Here is a 21829-nt window from a genome sequence, read left to right as displayed (position 1 = left end):
ATTTTCCCAATGGGCCACATGAGACACTGGGACTGTTGTGGAGTGCCGCACCAGTAATCTTATAAAGAGATCAAAGTAATACTGAGCAGAATTGATTTCAGCTTATTGCTAAATATGTGGTGTCCAGGCACAGCATCCTGTTTCAGTGGATAGAGCATCAATTCTGCTCAATATTACTTTAATCAATATTAATTCATTTAATTTTTCATATCTCTCGGCTGGCCTGAGAACGCCTTGGTGTTCCCCCGGACAAGCTGGAGGAGGTGGCTGGGGAGATGGAGGTCTGGGCTTGTCTGCTTAGGCTGCTGCCTGGCAATAAGTGTAAGAACATGTATGATGTGATTAATTTACTGTCTTTATAAGCTTTATATAACTTTATTGGTGCGGTCCTTCATAACAGTCCCAGTATCCCAGGTGATGTTATGTTCTAGGTGTTTATTGCACTTGTTTGTACACTCCGACCTCCTGCGTAGTGTTAGTGTTGGTCAAAATCACTCACGGTGCCCTAAAGATTGAATCAGCGCTCAACATTTTCTTAAACAGCAAAATCAACACCTAACCAGATAACTTGCCATCAGCTGATTCAACTCATCTGTTAATGGTTGATTTTGGTTAATTGATTGATTGAATATTATCTCATGCATAAAATAATACGCCCAGATGTTTTTTCCAAGTTCCAGAAACAAAGGCAGCTTATAAAACCATTCTGCCGTCGTCATTACACCAAAACATTTATAACAACTTGGATATTTTTAACTCAATTTAAAAAAAAAAGGAGAAGAAAGAAATCAGACTGGTACTCATTTTCTTCTAACACACACAAGCTGTTATCTTCCTGGATAATTTTCACTCTAATGACTTCAAATGCAAGAGAAAAGACGCTTGTTTGCACCTGTGCAAATAAATCTTCCAGCTGTGTTTCAGATCTAGCAAGTTCCTTCTACGTGCGTTCATCCCACGTGATTAGCTGGCTATTCAGCACTAATGATCTGAAATGTGTGCTTAGTTTGATACTGATGAGCGTCATCTGGTTGAATCGCTCTTGATATGTTCACACTGAGTCCAGTTTTTAGATGCTGCTTCTGTTTGCTGCTGTCGGCAGGTACTCATGAGAGCTGCTGTGTGCAGCCAACATGGAGCCATCCGCCTGGCCAAAAGTTGCATCAGTGTCTCCTCTGCATGGGAGTCCTGATTAATTACCTAAAGCCTCACTAATTTGTAACAGCTAATGCAAGCCAACAGGGTAAAAAGGAGCATGCATATTCATGAAGGGAAACCAGAACAATCACCCAGGTCTAAGAGGCTTCTGGTATTGACGCGTTAATGGAGAGATCCTTTACAATTGGCTTCGTGAACTGTGGATAATAAAAATATGAAAGATTATCTGCACGAATACAGCATGCACAATTGTTTGCAAGATATGAGAAATGCGTAACAAAATCCAGTGGTGACACATCATGTATATTTATTAATCCATGCTGGAGAAAAGTCAATCTTTCTTTTATTTGAGTGGATTACTCATGGCATTATGGAGAAATGTGCCTGCTGTGCCAGAGATGTGTGTGTGTGTGTGTGTGTGTGTGTGTGTGTGTGTGTGGGGGGGGGTGTCTTGGTCTTGCGTGGCATATGTGCATTAAAATGCTTCATGTGACAAGGACTTCACTGTGTGTTTGCAAGAGTTACATTCTTTTGCACCATTTCACTGAGACGAGTTGACCAAACTCAGTTGTTCTACAGTGGATTTGTCAGTCTGTCGAATATGTCTACAGAGAAAGTCAATGGCATTTATTTATTTAGAGATAAAGAATAAATGTGGATGTATTCCTGTTCACTGAGCCCTGTTATTAGCCGAAAAAAACAGAAGAATCTCAGTTATAGACGCATCAATACTTTATTTTTTACGTAACATAATCTTGAAATGAAATAGTGCTAATAGTGTAAATAGATAAGAACTTTGATCCATTTTAAAACTCTTTCTAACAAGATAAGAAGATATTATTTAGCTTCACTAATTCAACCGTGAGTCCTGTGACATGAGCAGGTGCAGTTTAATCTCCAGCTGCACGCGAGATACTTTAGTTGCGTAGATTATAGCAAGCTATGTTCGAAGAGGGAAAGAGAAAGATGCAGAGGAAGGGGATGGTATCCATAAACAATTAAGGAAACTCGAGGAAGCAATTTTATTTTTAGCTTTTATTTTTAGTCATATCTGCCATTGCAACTAAAGGCAACATCAGAAATTATTTTGTTGCCTCCTTGATCTTAGACAAAGGTACAAGGTCACGCTAACGCAACATTCATTTCTTATTAGTAGAAATATAACTAAAGTCTACTGATCCATTCAATGTAATCAGTGTAATCCATCCATCCTCCATCTTCTTTCCCAAATCGTTTTTGGGGGCTTTTCTTGCCTTTAATCGATGTTTTTAGTGAAGAGGAGACATGAAAGCGAGGAGAAAGAGAGCACGTGGCCTCGGGTCAGAATCAAACCCAGGCTGCTACATTTGGTTTTGCGGCATGCGGGTACATGCTCAGCCACTGAGCTAAAACGTCTTCATTTCTTTGTTTATTTGATAAATAAAAAGATAATCAGTGTTCCTTTTTGGGCCTCTCCAGCGTTCCTCTTGTGTTTATATTAGCCCAGCTGTGACCTTTTAGCTAGCCAACATGCCAACTACATCCGGCAATTTACTTTTCCACTTCAACAGTTACTTTATCAATGTTTAATAATAATAAAAATAATTACAAGCTAAACTAATTTATACAAAGATTAAAAAAAAAACATTTGTGGGGAGTTAGTATTTTTAGTTAGCAGAAAATCTTTTCTTGATGTCAAGATGAACCAAAAATGCAGATTATGATCTTCTCATTTAAAGCTGCAATTGTGTGAAATTTTCTCCGCTACATGTCATTAGATTGCAGATTCTGTTTTCATATCCCTCAGGATTCAATGGCATAATCCCAGCTACGGTAGCTGCTATAGGACAAACGTGTTAGTCAACCACGAGGGATCAAAAAAGATCAGATTTAGACTGTACCCCATGACTGCCAAAACCAAATAATGTCAGCACTTAGAAATAAATAAGGAAGTAAAAAACCAATGCGGTAGCTTAATTAAATACTTTGCAGTATTTTATGTTCACCCTCAGGTCACCTCAAAAACACACCGTTCATCAGGAGTGAGTGAACTCCTATTGCTTCAACAACTATTACTTTTTAGCTTTAGCTGCACTTTATACAGTCTGTTTGACTTGTAAATGTATTTTATAAACCATATTGAGATCTTAATACGTTGTTAAATATGCAAAGATTTAATGTTTAGTGATTTAACTTTAATTCACGGTATCGTCTGAGGTTTTTTCTCTTTATGTGTGATATCTTCACCTGATGATCTTTTGTTCTTTTGTACTGTGTGGGGAAAAAAAATGATTAAAAGCCCGACTGCAGCATGAAGGGGAGACAGCTTGTTTGGAAGGTAAAAACATTAAGTAGGCTGATGAAAAATTTACAGAGACTACAGTTCCAACATTTGCAAAGCCATAGCTGCCTCTCTGTGATAATGCAGCTGCTTTGAATAGCTGTCATTACAAATGCCTGGCTGCTGAGTGGTTTTGAAGCCGTTTCATGACCCGACTGGGAAACTGCACCCTGAAGCTTGTCAGGAGCAAATAAAAGTTCTGGCACTTTGAATGGCTCTCTCCTTTATCTTTAGCCTGATTGCATTTCCTCCGTGTTAGATACAGCAAGTGTGCCGCTGAGGGATTACGGCGTGATAAATGTCAGAGGCCACAGCAACTCTCAGAGACCTAAATACAACCTGTACAGCCACCTTGATTCCTCTCTTTCCCTCTTTCTTCCCTCCTCTCTATCTGATCTATCTCATCTATGGTCTATTCACTTTTCTCAGACTTATTTACATCTGTACAAAAAGCAGCCTGGCTGAGGCACCGTCCTCCTCATGCTCCCTCTCACTCTCTCAGCCTATTTCTGGTGTCAGTGAGGTATATGATCTGCTGTATCATATAAGCAAACAAGCTTGATAGGCCATTGTTATTCTTAGATGTAGGAGGGCTGGAAACATGTCACCGAGCTGTCGCCTCATTTCACCAGCACGCATATGGGAAATTATTTGGTTTACATACACGGGAGGCATGCATCCTGTTCTTCACGACAGAGTCCAGGGCAGTAAATTTAGCATATTAATTATAATTAGATTCAATACGGTCCTTGTTATTTTTAAGATAATTAAGCTCTCGTGTGCTGTCCTGTTTATGCTGCCTTTATGCCTCTCAGCAGTGCTGTCACCAGACAGGATAGCGCACAGATTATGGCCATTAAAAATAGGACTGACCAGCTCGCAGTACAGAGAGATAAGCTCTGCTGCCTCCATGTTACTTCTTCTTCTCTGGAGTATAACATTCGATGGTCGTCCATTCATGTTTTGATCCAGCGGATTCTCAGACTTTTCTTTTGGGCATAAACATGAATTGAGGGAATCCTTGCTATGTAAATATTAATACAGCATCTTAAAATGTAACCCTGGGACAGAGGAAGCTGATTATACAAGGACACCGTAATGCAAACAGAACTGCACTTTCTCTCCTTTAGATAAATGAATTCAGGGCCGTGTCTGCCTGCTGACCGCTGCAAATTCACTGAATTAAGCGTTTGGGGAGCAGCGAATGAGACGTAGCAGAGAATGAAGTGTGTCATGTGCTAGCTGTTCTCAGATGTTTGCAGTAACATAACGATGTGCTTATTTCATGAGCCGAGGCTTAAGTTCAGGTCAGTAGTTACAGCTTAGTGACGTGTGTGTGCGTCTGTGAGCGCACATCTCACAGACAGACAAAAAAACCACGCCAGGTTTCCTATGTCTGTTTTCCATCGACCTTAGTAATCGTCTCCTCGGCCGCTGCTTGCTTTGATCTGATCTTTTTCTTTCTGTCAAATCTGAGAAACTGCTTCTAGCCCCTTCTGGGAGCAGACTTAACATCAGCCTGTTCCTCCATATTTGGGATATTTTGACAGATAGCGCCCCCGTTTCACCTGAAATCTTGCTCTTGCTCTTATTTAAAACAGAGAAAACACAGTTTTTATGAAGACAGTCAGGAAATATCGGTAATAAATGAATCTGTCAAGTTGGAGGGTTTTGAAAATGAACATGCCAGGCTTTAGTTTCCCTACAATATTTGCTTAGGCACTGACAACACAGGTTAAGGAAGGAAAGCCCGATAGATTATGTTGGCTAAACGTATTCACACGGGTGGGGTGGGGGGTGTTTGTTGGAGTCACGGTCCTGCACTTTATTTCCTGTCAAAAATCTAACTGGAAAACAAAGAAGTAGAATTTCCCTCCTGTGCGGTGTAAGATGAAATCTCCCTGAAACAGATCATAAGGATGTAATGCAGAAATGTTTTATTTTTTTCACAGAGCTGTTGGTTTAGCTAAAGTTAATTGTGCACTTTTAATGATAATCATCTGTATCTGTGTTATGTACAGAGGAAAATAAAAAGAGACGTTAACTAAGAAAATGAGAAACGGGGGTGGAGGGTTTCCTGTGGGGCACCGTGATGGTGCACTGTCTGTGGGATTGCATGAGTGTGCTTCAGTTTTCTCCTTTTGGGTAACTGTTGATTTTTTAAATTGTCTGTAGGTGTGGTGAGGTATTTGTTGTCTTTGGCTCGGTGTCAGCTTGGATGAAAAATGAGTGAACGATGGATTTTCAAGCCATCCTTGTGGGGCGCTGTTCCTCACCTAGACCACCATTTTAAAAAGAGCACAGGACCGTTAAGTAAAACGCCAGTGAATGTGCTGAAGTTGTGCGTCCTGCCCTCTCCTTTGGCGATCATCTGCGGTCTGGGCTCGTTGCCAGAGGAAACAGGCGGCAGACTCAGGCCTGTCAATGAATCCATCGCGGTGCTAAACGTAAAACAGATTCCAGGCTTTGAACGACCACATGGACCATTTCTTCTGTGCTCTGTACCTGTCAGATGGAGGCCTGCAGTGTTAAAATGAATGCACCCTGGCTTCACTTTGCTTGCTGATTAGCAGCAACTAGACTTTTGTATGTATTCAAAATTGCCTGCACTTGTTATCATAGTCAGAGGCATGAAAGAAATGAGATTTTGTAGGTGTGGGTGAGCATCCACAGATGCTAAGAGCTCAGCAGGAAGCATTTTTAATCAAACAGTAACAGATAGCAACCAATTGTTTTGTTAACAATGAAATCAAAGACTCCTGCGAGTCTTTGACATGACTTCCTCTTGAGCTTATTGTCTCTTATCCTGCGCGCCTCTGCCGTGTGAGCCTCTTATCTTTAAGTGGGTCTAATTTTGTGTTTGAATACAGTGCACCCTCTTTTGGGATGGACTGTGCTTTGCAGGGACAGCTAAACTGAGACAGCAAACTGAGAGCTCTTTGAGGCTTGATTATCAGTGCTGACACACATATGGAGCTCTCATATGCAGATGTGTAAGATCCAGAATTCAGTTTTCCTCCTCCTACAAAGAAGAAAAAGCTTTGAGCTTTGATTTATTGTTGAATTTGAAGTCCAAATTTTTTCACTCCAAAAACAAATTACTTTTCATTTTCTGTGACAACTAGTGCAATCACTGATATGATGGCATTTTCAAAAGTAGATTTCAGTCATTCAGTTTTTTTTTTCTTTTTTAAGTTTTGATTTTGATCTAGTGAAATTATCTGGATGAGCAGTGATCTCATCTTTGGGTTCCTCCTGTTCAGCAGCTTCACACTCGACTTTAAACTGCTCCAATCCCCCATTATTATACATGCTGAGATTGGAGTAGATCAGGTGAGATGAAAGATTGCTGAGAAAGACAGAGAAACATGGTTCTTGTGCAGCACTTTCCTACTCTACCCGAGCACTCAAAGAACCTTATGCAACATGCCACATTCACACCTGCTTAAGTGCTTTCTATCTAACATTCCCACTCCAATGGATGCACTGCAGAGCAACATGTTGCTAGTATCTTGCCCAAGGATACTTTGGCATGCAGACTGGAGCAACCAATAACCTGCTCTACCTGATGAGCTACAGCCACCCCGGATGGATGCAGAGACCCCATAGATTCAACAAAGAGCTGGAAACATCCCTCAGTGATTCTGGTCCATATTGATATGATAGCGTCACACAGTTGCTTCACATCCATGATGCCAAATTTTCCGTTACATCCCAAAAATGCTCTGTTGGATTGAGAATTGGTGTCTGTGGAGGCCATTTGAGTACAGTGAACTCATTGTCATGTTCAGAAAAACAGTTTGAGATGGTTTGAGCTTTGTGACATGGTTATATAGGAATATTATACTGCAAGCAGCCATCAGAAGATGGAAACACTGTGATCATAGGCTGTGGCACTTAAAAGATGGTCACTTTGTACAAAGGGGCCCAAAGTTTGCCAAGAAAATATCCTTCACACCATTACATCACTGCTGGCAGCCTGAACCGTTGATATGAGGAAGGATGGATCCATACTTGTCTTTTATGCCAAATTATGACCCTAACATCCAAAAATTGAGACTTTTCAGACCAGGCAACATTTTTCGAATCTTCTGCTGGCCAGTTTTGTTGAGGTCAGTTTCCTGTTCTTAGCTGAGAGGAGGGGCACATTATATGGTCTTCTGCTGCTGTGGCTTCAAGGTTCAGCATGTTGCACCTTAAGAGGTGCTCTTCTGCATACCTTGGTTGTAAAAAGTGTTGTTGTTTTTTTTAGTTACTGTTACTGCCTTCCTATCTGGCTATTCTCCTGTTTTCTGATATCAAAATGACATTTTCACCCAAAAAAGTCTGAAACCCTTTTTCAGACTAAAGCCCAAAGATAGTTGTGTTTCATGAACTACCAATAGATCAGCAGTTTGAGAAACACTAAGACCAGCCGATCTGGCACCAACAACCACGCCACGTTCAGCCAACTTCAGCAGGTCATCTTGACCATCTTGCCTAAATGCATTGAGTTACTTCCATGTGATTAGCTGATTAGATTTTTTTAATGAGCAGTTGAACAGCTCTCTGTCAGCTTTTGCAGGACTCCCTGTTCTTGTTGCTGCTGAGGATGTCCCTTTATTTCTGGGATTGCTGTCATGCTGCATACTGATTTTTAGAGGCCTCCTCAATGGCTTGGTCTGATACATAAGAGTGAATAAACACGTAATATATCGAGAGTTGACTGACGGTCCTATTGCATGATGGAAAACGGAGTGGATACTTGAATGAAACAAGGCAGGTAAAGTTTCTGACCTTTTCCTACATCAAGATTTGTGAAAAACATGAAAACACATTGGTAAGGAAATCGATTTATTTTAGATATAATAATACCAACATCAGTATGTGAAATCATTGTCTCAACACTTGTTAGTGGAAAGAATATCATTTGCAAAGTGGAAACCGTGGAGAGGTCCAGCTTTCTGCTGCACAGCTTTTTCTCTGTCACGTTTATTTAAGTCTGATATCCGCTGCACAACAACTAATATCCGTTCTCTCATCATGAGGAGAGCATCGATCCAATGCATTGCGGGGAGCTTCTCTGATGGATGCACTGTGGAGATGAATACTGGTCAAGTTACTAATGAGATGTGATTGAGATTCCCATGAGCAAACACTCCAGCTGTCAGACGTGATGGGGGAAGAGTTTTCAAAACATAAAGCTTCAACTGCACAGCAGCAATCTCAATCCCAGTTGTTACTGTAGGTGAGTCCTCAGGTCGGGGATGGGGTGCTGCGAGTGAGTCAGCGTTGTCCTTCCGTCGCTAATGGCCAGGAAATGTCTATGTTGGAGAAACTAATTGGATTTCTTTAACAGGAAAGCATCCGTCCAGCTCCATTAGTAAACAGTAACACGCAGCAGAGCGGGAGAAAAGGGGCGGGGGTTGAGAGACAGGAGGTGAGGAAGAGAAGGAAGTATGTTTGTTGTTGTTGCAGTAGTGAGGGGTTTAGCTCGGGGGCAGCTGTTACTGTAAACGTGCGTTATCCAATGAAATGATGATTAGATGAAACAACAGGTGTGGAGCAGGGATGTGTGTGGGTGATGAGCTCATCAGTGGACAGTCCTGGTGTTGTGATAATTCACTTTAACTGCCAGACCACACATCTGACACTTTTTCCTGGATGGAGTGTCTTTTGATGTTGGACGCAGGATAATGTCCTTTCTAAAAATACATATTTGGAGTTTTTCTTTTGGAAGGAACAAAAACTGCTTTACCAAGTTTTCCCTGTGCTGCGCTCCACACTCATCGTAGGTGTACGTGCTGCAGTAGTAGCTCTAATTGCTTAAGAGTGCCTCAGCAAGTTATGCTCAGATTTGTCATTAATACAAAGAGTGCACAGCCACACGTGTCCACCAATATTTTACTTAAAATGTTTGGGGGAAAAAAACGCACTGAAATTTCCGGTAATGTATCAAGCTAAAAGCTAAAACCTTTAATATCCTTTTAGTGTCGACGCTTACATCGTCTTCTTTGATCATTTGGATCACAGCACATAGATTTTTGTAATGCTAGCAGGGTGAAGCGATGACAGAGCGGAAAGGAAGTGTCATTTGTCTCTAATTTATCACAACTGCCAATAAAATCCATAGCTTCATCAGTCATCGACTTAACTGTGACTTTAACAATAAATAGCAAAGCCTTAAAGCTCTGTTTTTTATGTATAAATGGAAGTAACAGTAGACAGCTGTGTGATGACAGCTGAACTGTGTCCAGGTTACAGGAACAAGAATAAGTCCACCTAAGAAGCAGGATGTGGGCTTATCCGGGTAACTTCAGGTTTAACTCTGTGTCTTCACTATTACAAAGGTGATACATCACCATGGTAACTTATTCTGCAGACTTAACTGGCTCCATAGAAGGTTGTGTTTGAGATTAGAGACCAACTTGAATGAAATCACTGTTTAATGACCAATCAGTGCGCCCGAAAATAGCTTCACCAATCCTGTTTGATACCTCAGTGTCATGTCTGAGTGTGGGCAGGCAGGAAGAGAGGACCCAAAATGCAGGACTCACTGAGGCGGAAGTAATTCAAAACACACAGCTTTATTGCTGGTAAGAAGCAGAACAGAAAAATACTAACTAAACTGGAAGAACGGAATAAGTAGGCAGGAAGGCTGGCTGGCAAACGGAGCACACAGAGGAAGCGAGGGTGAACAGACGTTAACGATGCGACACCGAGTAGGGGAAGACACAGACACTAAATACAAGAGGTGAACGGAGCAAAGAGGAAACAGCTGGGAGACACGGCTGACGTTGATTACACTGACGAGACAGGGAGAGCACAAAGCTGAACGCACTGACAAAGGGCACAGACCTACAAAATAAAACAGGAAGCACACGCCAGACAGAGACAGACTCGTAAACAGGCATAATGACGTCATGGACAAACAGAGGGACATACGGGCAGAGAAGACTAAGCACAGGCAACCTAAACCAAACATAAGGGCAAGATAACAAAACCTAAACCAGAAATAATCATCATCAACATCATCATCAGATAACTAAAGAATCAGAATATAATTGTAATCAAAACAGTATCACCAGAGAATAACTAATCCATAATGCAAAATAAACCAAAACATAAGAAACTCAAAATACTGGGTCGACCTGACCCAGGACCGTGACACTCAGTAACTGGTGTGCAGAGACTAAAGCGGCTGAAGTCTTTCCGCCATGAGCATCAGTTATAAAAATAGATTATTACAAGAAACTGTATCCCTTAATGCAAATGGTTTTAAAACAGTTTCATTTTTCTTAGTATATATCCAGAAATATAATAATTAGGTAATTATATCAATTTATTATGCAGATTTTCTTCTTTCTTTTTTTTATTCTTTGATCTCAGACCATAGTTTTCCTCACACACACACACACACACACACACACACACACACACACACACACACACACACACACACACACACACACAAACTTACATTGCTGCTTTGTGTGTGGCTGTTTTGTTGCTTTCATCCTGTATTCATATGTTTATTTTAGTATCTTTTTATCTTCATTTGTAAAATCAGCTTTGTGCCAGTGGACTTTTCCATGTTTGTGTTTGATCAGAAGTTACCAGTGCTACATGCTAAGCTATGCACTCATAGCTAGATTGATAAACTGTTATAAATAACACACAGTATCATTTTTAACTCACATGTAATTTTAGTCTTTTTAAATATGTACTCACCATGAATCTGGTTAAAAACTGTCAGTGGTTCCTGAAGCTCAAACTGCTTATTGCAGGACACTTAGGAATCATATTTACATTCTCTTAAGCTTCGATTGACATAAACTAAGATGTTTCCTGCCATCGCTCACAATACACAGACACTCAGGAAAGATTAAATCAAACCTGGCAGCCTCATGACCTCCAGGCTATATCTCTCATTGGCATCTCAAGCATCCGCTGAGACACTGGGATGTAAAGTGTAATTGGGGGTCCCTCCTTTAGATTTAAAGGATGCCTCACATCAGGAGATCCTGGAAGGGGGAAAAACCACTCGGTCTTCAGAGGCAGATCATAAAGGAACAGTGGGGCTACTATGTTGCCTGTAAATTGGGCCTTTCTTCCTGTGAGAGGGTGACATGTTGGAATGCAGCACATTAATGTGGACATGGGTGGGCTTCTCATTCCTGTCATAGCATCTCCCTCTTTCTTTTGACTCGCAACAACTTTCTTCCCTGTTATTTATTTTTGATTCTTTGCCTGTTTGGGGTTTGTTGTATCTCCATCTTGTCCATTTCCATTAGTGGTTAAGCGTTCATTGTTCTTGTTGATATAAGGATGTTATTGCCGAATTTCATATATCTTGGTATGGATGCAAGAAATTCAGGGCCAGAAAAAAAGTTTGATGTGATTTAAAAACAATTTCTCCAACACTGGGGTGGTTGTAGCTCAGGTGACAGAGCAGGTCAGCCACTAATCAGAAGGTTGGTGGTTCGATCCCAGGCTGCCTCCTGGCTGCATGCCAAATATCCTTGGGCAAGATACTAACCCCATGTTTGCCTACTGGTGGTGGTCAGAGGGCCCGGTGGCACCAGTGTCCGGCAGCCTCGCCTCTGTCAGTGCGCCCCAGGGCAGCTGTGGCTACAATGTAGCTTGCCATCACCAGTGTATGAATGGGTGAATGACTGAATGTAGTGTGAAGCGCTTTGGGGTCCTTAGGGACTAGAAAAGCGCTATACAAATGCAGGCCATTTACCATTTTACCATTTAACACATGCTTTTCTGCCAAGAAGTTGTTTGGTGTATCCTTGGAGAGAGGAAAGAGGACAAGGAGACTTGGTGGTAGAGTGAATGTTAGTAGAGAAAATTTAAAGTAGGCAGGAAGTAGTGAAGAAAGTACATGGGAGTAGTGGGAGTACTGGGAGGCTAGGCGTACAGCAGGGAGAGGGGTAGGCTGGATACTAAAGGAAGGACTCATATTAACTGGCTAGACAGAAAGAATAAAGTGTGTCCTGGTATGAAGCTTGATGGTTCCCTGTTGCAGCATTATACTGGTTTGCTGAATCAGTCATATCATTTTAAACTATATTTGCATAAAGGCTGACTGTGCCACTAACTGTCATACAGCAGCTGGCTACACAACAGCTACAGAGCTGTGAAAATAATGCAATGGAAGTCATGTCAGTGAGTCAGAGTGTAACGGTCCTCTTTTAAATGAGAACTTTGAAAAGAGATCAGTTTAAAGCTAAGTAGATAATAGTTGTACGTGCAGCACCGAATTGCTTAATAATCTGGTCAGTTCTTTTAAAAATATATATATGTTGGTGGGTAATTTATTGTATTTTTTTCAGCATGGGCCATAGTGGAGGTGAACATGGAGGACAAAGTGGAGGTAATGGCTGGAGAGACGGCTCAGATCACCTGCATGTTTACAACTGACGAGGGCCTGGGCGGCACCACCATACAGTGGTTCTATGTGAGTTTGGTGAAGCTTAACGTGCACAGAAACACACAGATGTGTGATGGGTGTCACGTTTCTCTGTTTGATTGATGTTTGATTCTGTAAACTCTGACCTTTAGGTGCTACCTAATAAGGAGAGACAGAGAATCTACAACAAGGAACCAATGCATGAGGCTGCAGAACAAAACACACTGTTCACGCATCGGATCAGCTTGAACGTCAATGGAACCGCTGCTGTGCTGGCTATCAGAGATGTGGGAGTGAGGGACAACTTGGAGTTTATCTGTGTCATCAAAACTCTCACACCTGAGGAAGCAGAGGGACGAACCCAGCTCCAAGTGTTTAGTAAGACTCTGAAAGCTTTTATTGCATTTTCTATGCTGTCTGCTCTCTCGCACTGAAACGGTTGTTTTCATTAAGCAAGTCATCAGTATCCTCTCTTAATGTATGCTGCTCCATATTTTCCATATATTTCTTACTGCTGCTGCTACAAGTTAACGGATCAACTTCAGATATTGTATCTGCTTCATTTGCTTTGGAAGAAAAACAAAAGAAGATGGAACAGACCTCACCTGTTCATGAAACTGCTTACCAGTTTTCCTGGCCAATTACCTTTTTTATTGTCCAATTTAGGTCCAATTACTTTGCAAAACCTCTTAAATTAAAAACTGCTTTCAAATCGCATTTGGATTTTTCGATTTAAAGTCCACTGTGTCCGGAGGCAGAGATTGTGTCTTTGTCCAACAAATTATGGAACTCACTGTATTAACATACCTATAGTGTTACAATATTTCTGAAATTTTTAGCTATCAGAATCTATGATTGTTTCTTTCTAAATGCTTCCTTTTCTAGTTCTTATCCTTTCTTACGTCTTGTGCAGAATCACCAACCTTTCCTACAATTGAGGCAGTGGAAACAGGGATATCAGTAAATGAAGAAGCTCCATCCAAGGTGAAAAGGTTTTGGCGATCACAAACATCAAAGACTAAAATTACAAAATGCGAGGATGCAATTTTATCATTTGAATTTCCTTACCTACCCCCTCTCCCACTAGATTGGGTCTTGCAGGGTCAAAAACGGATACCCAAAGCCAAATATTACTTGGTACAGAAACAACATGCCGCTTCGCAATACTCCACCTGGTAAGGCAGATTGATATTTAAAACTGGAATGCCTTAGCTGTTTCAGTTTGTGTCTGTCCTGTTCTTTTATGTTTACAGTATTTTTATTTCTTTCAGAGGTGGTTGTAACCTCCAGCACCACTATTGAATCGAGTGGTCTTTTCTCAGTCCAGAGTGAGCTGACAATGAAAGTTAAGAAGGAGCACAAAGATGCAGTGTTCTACTGCGAAGTCATCTACTTTGTCCCTGGAGCGACCAAGATGACCGAGAGTCAGCACATTAACATCACTGTATACTGTGAGTTTCACCAATTGAAACCAAACTGGCTTGCATTTGGTTTCCAGTTCATGCAATGTTCTTGCACACCAAACTAGAAAAACTAGAAACAAACTACAAGAAGTTTCTTAATGGATCTGTTTTGATATTTTGAAGTGGAAATGGATGCTATAGTTTCTCATGAAGTTCACTAAGTTAAAATAACACTATTGTTCAAGTATTATAGGATATTATACTAATAACATTTTCCTTAATTTGATTTGACAGGCCGGTAAATTTTGAATTTACCGGTCGATCTACGTCCCTACCCTCACCTATGGCCACGAGCTGTGGGTAGTGACCGAAAGAACGAGATCGCGGATACAAGCGGCAGAAATGAGCTTCCTCCGAAGGGTGGCTGGCCTCTCCCTTAGAGATAGGGTGAGAAGTTCGGCCATCCGGGAGGGGCTCAGAGTAGAGCAGCTGCTGCTCCACATCGAAAGGAGCCAGCTGAGGTGGTTCGGGCATCTGACAAGGATGCCCCCTGGGCGCCTCCTGGGTGAGGTGTTCCAGGCATGTCCCACCGGGAGGAGGCCCCGGGGCAGACCCAGGACACGCTGGAGAGATTATATCTCTCAGCTGGCCTGGGAACGCCTTGGCATTCCCCCGGATAAGCTGGAGGAGGTGGCTGGGGAGAGGGAGGTCTGGGCCTCTTTGCTTAGGCTGCTGCCCCCGCGACCCGGCCTCGGATAAAGCGGATGAAGATGGATGGATGGATGATTTGACAGGCCTCAGTTTCCTATTTTTAAGGATAGTTCAGGTTTGCAGTTTAATCTTGAATTCATCTCTCTGTGTTTTAGATCTCCCCACTGAAGTAAATATTTGGGTGGAGTCACCAAAGGGCAAAATCAAGGAAGGGGACACACTTGAGCTTCGCTGCGATAACAATGGCAACTATCCATCCTCAATCACCACAATTAAGCACCAAAATGTAAGAAAATCAGCACTTCCATACTCCTCATTTATGTGGAAATGGTTGCAATTCGATGTTTTCCTGAGCACTTTGAGGACATTAAAGTTAATCTTGAACTTTGCAGAGTGAATACTCTGTGGAGAACAAGACAATGGTGCGGACTAATGTGAAGCGTTTAGACGGTGGAGTTTATGAGTGCACCTTTGAGGAAACGGATAACTTTGATGAGATCTCAGGGAGTACTAAGGTGTCGGTTAACTGTAAGTGTTTTACTCTGGATGAGTTTTTCATCAAATACATTTTACCAGTAGGTTCTCTGTTTGACTTGTATGCCTTGTTTCTCTGTCTGTGTGTGCAGACCTTGAATCTGCTGTTATAACGCCTAAAGACAGCATTGCGGTGATGGAAGGAGAGGAGCTGAAGGCCAGCTGCAATGCCCTGTCTTCTCTCCAGACATCCACAACCTGGTTTAAGGTTACATAGATACATACATATATACAATACAACTGCTTGTCTAACAGTAACAAGTAAGATGCACCTAGAAAACAATCATTTCACACTGTGGCAGAGTCGTACCAGCAGTTAGGTTGACTAGAGGCCTCTAACACCTATTTCACCCAGTACTTAGATGCTCATTTAAACGTGTTGAGTCAAACAAGCTTTTTTTGTTCACCTTTGTCTAGAATGAAAAGTTGGTGTCAAAAGGCAACACTTTGAGTGTGAAGAGCGCAACGTTAGAAACAGCAGGGATGTATAAGTGCGTTGTGACCGTTCCTGAGATGGAGGGGATGAAAACCAGCAGCACACTTCAAGTCAATGTTAAGGGTGAGTTGTATTTTCTTTAAATGAGACCATGTCCAAAGTTTGTGACTGCATAGTTATTGCATAAGGTTGTATTTCTTGCTACTCATTCTGCAGGTTCGCCACAGATTTTGGGGCCAGATGTCCAAGAAGTGGAGACTTATGAGACAACTGTTAATCTGACCTGCAGTGCCACAGGGTTTCCTGCTCCCACAATTATGTGGACAACTTCTGATGGGAAGGTACAGCAGAGGGAAGCTTCTCATTCTCGGCTTAGTCACAGCCACAACAGAGATCTGCTTATTCCAGTTGTGACTTCAACAGGTTGATCCAAAGTCCTCCGGACCTCCATTTTGATAAATGCGTCCAGTGGGACAAATAGTGGAACACAATTTTTAACTTGAATTTTAAACTTAACTTAAATGCATTTTCTTTTCAATACTGTTGTGGTATTTTGCCGTTTACGGCACACGATTAAAAAAGAGCTGGCTGGTGGACTGTGGGTGAGACTTCACATTAGTAGAGTATGGTCTTCACTTTTGAACAGTTTTAATAGTCTTAGTAACCACAAATCAGCAAGTTCTGAACAGATTAGCAATACAGATGCAGGAAAATTGAACAAAATGTTTCAACAACTACCGGACATTTTGTGCCTCGAGATATTTTGTGCAGTGATTTGTTTTATGATTAAAAGTGTGTGTTAGATATGTCCATCAGCCTCAGTTATGCAGTTGTTTAGTGCTAAAAGCACTAAAGCATGCTAACGTTCTAGAGCAAAATGGTAAAAATGGTTAATTAGCATTAGCATGCTAACATTATCATTTAGCTGACATCACATCAGATTCTCACTGATTTAAGCAGCACTGGTTGGTAGTGGTGCAATGGATCAATAAACTCACGGTTTGGATCAGATCACGGTTTTAAGTCACGGATCGGATCAATTTTCGGATCAGCAAAAGACGAAACAAGACAAGAAAAATTAATTTTTTTGCCCATTAAAGAACATTCAACTCAATACTCATTCCACGCAATTATATAAAAAACAAATTAGGTGCTATATAGGGCAGTACAGGGCTTTGTATCTACCACTCCGCTGTGATATAATGAGCGGTCACGGTCACGTAGCTTTCCGTTGCCCTGGAGGTCCACCCATCTGTAGTTAGGGCAACAGAAGATGCCTGACTTTTCCTGCTCATACATGCTTGGAACAATCTTGTCACTGAAGTGGACACGCAACGGGATATCATAGCGTGGCTCAAGCACGTTTATCATATGTTTAAACCCCTTGTTTTGCACAATGGAATAGGGCCTCATGTCTGGAGCTATAAACACCCCAATAGCTTTTGTAATAGCTTTTGTAACAGCTTTAGCACGGTCAGATTAGGCAGCAAAGGGCTGCTTAAATGCCGCAAACTCCTCTGCTCTTTCACTTGGAGTGCTAGCGTTGGCCATGACTATTGCAGACAGACTGACCACGCCCACCATACACATATTTTTTTTCTTTTTCGAATCTTCGGTTCTGATCACGGATCAACAGTGATCCGTTGCGCCACTACTGGTTGGATTTTACAGAGTTAGAAATAAATTTGATTGGACTGACAGAGCTAATACTAGCTAATGTCTAGTTTACCTTCACGATGATGATGGGCATGCAAACCTTTAGTCTTTGGAAGTCTATATCAATATTGTGCTCAACTGTCTTCTCACCTGTTTGCTCTTGGATCTACTTTTCTATTTCTGTCTTTAACTGTCCTTTTTGCAGAACCTAAATGCATTGCAAACAGAGACTGAAGATGGCGCTCAGAGTGTGGTCACTTTCAAGATCACCTCCAATGTGAAAGTTTTCTGCAATGCCAGCAATGACTTTGGCTCTAAAGTGGTGGAGTTCAACATCAAAACCAGTGAGTTCATGCAGCCTGTGCTTCCTTTCTGCAATCTTTGTAGTTAGTAGTTCAGTCAGGTTCGTCACAGAGTTTAGAGTTCATCTTAGCGCAGATGGCTCATCATAGATGGCTGATCACAAGATTTTTCTACGGACACCACTGCATTCGACGAAATCCACTGCTTTTGTTTGAATGATATATTTCTGTTAGTTTTCTGTTCCAGCTATTAATACAAACAAGGATTCTTTCTTACATGGAAAAGTTACTTATGGAGTTCTTCTGTGTCTACATGTCTCTGCTACGCAGATGATGTTGAGTTGTATTTATCAAACGACATGACAAAAATCAGTTAATTAAGCTAGACATAAAGGCCTTCATCTATGAAATATTGGTAAACAGCGGGTTCAGGAGACAGACTCTGCTTTTAAGATTTGGCTTCGAGCCTTGTTCATAAAACAGGTGATCCTGGAAAAGTCCTCAGTTATCCTGCTGTAGGCTCAGGCTGTTGGTGGACTTCATGAGGTCCACTGACCAGGTCTTTTCCACTCCTCTCTTTTCACTCCTGATATGTTTATATGTCAGTACTGCATGTCATTAACTTTAGTCATTTCTCTTCCAAAGTTTTGTCTCCCTATTTTTTTCTCTTCTCTTTCCATTCACCCTCCATTCTGACCACGGGGGAGTTCTTCCTTCCCTCTGTCGCCAAGTGTTTGCTCAAAGGGAATCCTCTCATTGTTGGGTTGTTCTCTCTAATATTAAGGCGACTGTTGTGAAATAGCACTTTACATAGAAACAAACCGAACATGCCTGCATGTTTTTATTTGTTCTCCTCACTTGCCACTTTTACCTATGTCCCTCCCCCCTCATGTCTCTATTCATTTTCATCTAAAGGTCTTGAGTTTTGCCACATGATGTAACGTCTTGTCTGTGATTGTTCAATCTTTATATTTTTTGTTGTTGTTTTTCACATTCTTCACCCTGGTAACCCACATGTCGTTTAACGGGCACCCATGTGTAAATAACAAAATGACGTCCTTTCTGTGCCTCTACCTGCTTTTAGTTTTAAACACCACATTAACAACAATCACTTCCATGCCAACAATCAGCACTACCACACGATCAACCACTACTATATCCAGTGACACAGGTAAGACCACAGTTACACTGCTGTGCCTGTTTTTCATCATGCAAATGAAACCAGCTGCTAAATGCAAAATTAAATTTGACTGGGAAAGAGAGATTTCTAACTTGTCAGAAAGCTCCCAGCTCGAATTTGCGAGACAGGCACACTCTCTGTTTTTACCACGAGGCTTCAAACATTTCCTTTTGAAAAAGCTCATAATTATAACTGGAACTGGCGACCATGAACCATGCCTTACTTGTGCTGCTATCGGCTGAGACTAATGTTACTCCCATGATGCACTGAGCATTTCTACATTCTTTTCATTCCCTGTGTGTTTATATGTAACTACTGCATGCTATTGATTTTTGTCTGTCTTATATCTTATACTTTGTGTTCTGTTCTTGGCTCTTCATGCTCTCCTTCTTTTCTCTTTCTTTACACTCACTGGCTGCCCCTCCCTGAGCCGGTTTCTGCTGGCAGTCTTCCTGTTAAAAAGGAGTTCTTCTTTCCCACTGTCACCAAATGCTTGCTCATAGGCAATCCTCTTATTGTTGGGTTTTCTCTTCATCTAAATGGCCTAAGCTCTGCCAAGTGCCGTAACCTGTTGTTGTGACTGTGAATATTTCACTCTGTGTTGTTGCTGTCATTTTGTACCTGTGCTGTTTAGTGTGTACCCCTGTGTAGTAACAAACATGACCTCCTGTCTGTGCGTCTAACTGTTTTTAGTTGTACACACCACACCAACAGCCACCACTACCACATCAACCAATACTATAACCGATGACACAGGTAAGATCACGATTACTCTGCTGTGCCTGTTTTTTGTTTTTTTTAACATGGAAATCAAATCCGCTGTAGAGCTCTATTTCATTTTAAGATGAGGCTTCAAACATTTATTTTTAATAAAGCTTATAGTTATGGCTGGATCTGGTCACCCTGAACCATCTCTTAGTTATGCTGCAATAATTTTAGGCTGCTGATAGACCTTCCACAATGCGCTGAACATTTTTTCTTCAATCCCCTTTTATCCTTCCCCGTGTCTTTATCTGTCACTGCTGCATGTTATTAATGTTTGTCAACTCTTTTCTGTAGTTTGTGTTTTGTTCTCCCCTTTTTTCTCTTTTTTCCCTCCCACCGACTGCCTTTCCCTGAGCCTGGTACTGCCACATGTCACTGTTGCCAAGTGTTTATTCATGGAGAATCTGATCACTGGCATTTTTTTGTATATTATTGTTGTTAAAATTGAACTGAATATGTCTGTGTACACTGCTCTGAAACCGTATTTTGTCCTTCTAGATTTATTTTAAGTATATTTTTATCAAATGTTTCAAATCAGCGAACAAATTTTAATGTTAGACAAAAATAGTAAGAACAACATGCAGTTTTTAAGAGCAACTGGGTTATACAGCAGGACCATGATCCAGAGCACACCAGCAAGTCCACCTCTGCATGACTCACACGGTGAAGCTTTAGGATCGGACTACTTAAAGTCCAGACTGAATTCAGATGGAGATGCTTTGGCATGACCTTAAAACATGGCAAAAATAAATACGTTCCAATGTGGCTGAGTTAAAACAACGCTCCAACATGTTGTCAGTGATTGTATTTCACTCTGTGTTGTTGTCACTGTTAACCCGTGTGATGTTTAATGTGCACCCCTGTGTGATAACAGAAGTCGCATCCTCTCTACCTGCTTTCAGTTATATACAACACATCAACTACCAATACTACCATACCATCAACAAACATTACCTTTATCAATGACACCGGTAAGATCACAGTCATTCTGCTGTGCCTGATTTTTGACATGGAACTCAAATCCGCTATGAGGCTTTATTTCATTTTAAGACGAGGCTTCAAACATTTATTTTTAATAAAGCTTATAGTTATGGCTGGATCTGGTGAACCCTGAGACATCCCTTATTCATGATGCAATAGATTTAGGCTGCTGGTAGACCTCCCATGATGCACTGAGCATTTCTCCCGTAATATGTCTCTAATGCATGTTATTAAGTTTTGTCAGTTCTCTCCTGTAGCTTGTGTTTTGTTCTCTCTCTTTTTTCTCTTCTCTTTGAACTTACTGGCTGCATTTGCACCTTTTCCTGTTAAAAAGGAGTTCTTCCTTCCCACTGTTGCCGAGTGCTAATGGGGAATCCTCTGATGTTGAGGTTTTCTCTCTAGCACTGTTGGGTCCTACATAAACCACCTTGAAGAACTGTTGCTGTATAAATTAAAGTCCCCTCACTTTTCCCTTTTACTCGTGTCCCCCCCGTTCACATCCATGTCTCTGTGTGTTTTGACTTTGATCTAAAGATGCTGAGCTTTGCCAAGTGTTGTAATGTGTTGTCTGTGATTTTTCATATTCCTCACTGTGTTGTTGTTTTTTCACACTGATGTCATAAGTGCTTAAAAAGAGCAATTGGACTTCTTTAGGTTTGGGAAGACATTTCGACTCTGATCCAAGAGGCTTCTTCAGTTCTAAATAAATTGGCACACAGTCTTGATATCCTTTCCCAGGTATTTCAACCTCCAAGGAGACAATTCCCAGTGGGGTTTAAATCTCTGCCAGTTGTTTCAGAACTGAAGAAGCCTCTTGGATGAGATGTGAAGCTACACAAGTCCATTTGCCTTCTTTTTAAGAACTCATAGCTCGCATGTCCTTGATGACTGAGAACCTATACAGACCTTTTGACACTGTTAACCTCTGTGATGTTAAATGTGCGCCCCTGTGTAGTGACCCAAATAACCTCCTCTCTGTGCCTCTG

General features: G+C 41.3%; 1 protein-coding gene across 9 annotated transcripts in view; it reads left to right on the top strand.

Moving 5' to 3' along the window:
* mcamb (melanoma cell adhesion molecule b) overlaps window positions 1–21829 on the top strand; it is a 44431-nt gene that overhangs the window by 16491 nt on the left and 6111 nt on the right. For 2 of the 9 annotated variants that reach the window (XM_026191345.2, XM_026191344.2), the window contains exons 2-15: window positions 12799–12923; window positions 13028–13253; window positions 13789–13859; window positions 13963–14050; window positions 14147–14326; window positions 15145–15275; window positions 15382–15517; window positions 15616–15731; window positions 15941–16082; window positions 16176–16300; window positions 17821–17959; window positions 19002–19088; window positions 19791–19853; window positions 20765–20833. In XM_026191345.2, the coding sequence (XP_026047130.2) occupies window positions 12799–12923; window positions 13028–13253; window positions 13789–13859; window positions 13963–14050; window positions 14147–14326; window positions 15145–15275; window positions 15382–15517; window positions 15616–15731; window positions 15941–16082; window positions 16176–16300; window positions 17821–17959; window positions 19002–19088; window positions 19791–19853; window positions 20765–20833 (1698 nt within the window). The remainder of the gene's footprint in view (window positions 1–12798; window positions 12924–13027; window positions 13254–13788; window positions 13860–13962; window positions 14051–14146; window positions 14327–15144; window positions 15276–15381; window positions 15518–15615; window positions 15732–15940; window positions 16083–16175; window positions 16301–17820; window positions 17960–19001; window positions 19089–19790; window positions 19854–20764; window positions 20834–21829) is intronic. The other 7 variants (XM_026191346.2, XM_026191349.2, XM_080288480.1 and 4 more) reach the window with 4 other exon arrangements.

Source organism: Astatotilapia calliptera, chromosome 14 (assembly GCF_964374335.1).
Source record: "Astatotilapia calliptera chromosome 14, fAstCal68.1, whole genome shotgun sequence".
Lineage (NCBI taxonomy): Eukaryota > Metazoa > Chordata > Actinopteri > Cichliformes > Cichlidae > Astatotilapia > Astatotilapia calliptera.
The sequence above is the reverse complement of the archived record's forward strand: the minus strand, read 5'-3'. Positions and strand labels throughout refer to the sequence as shown.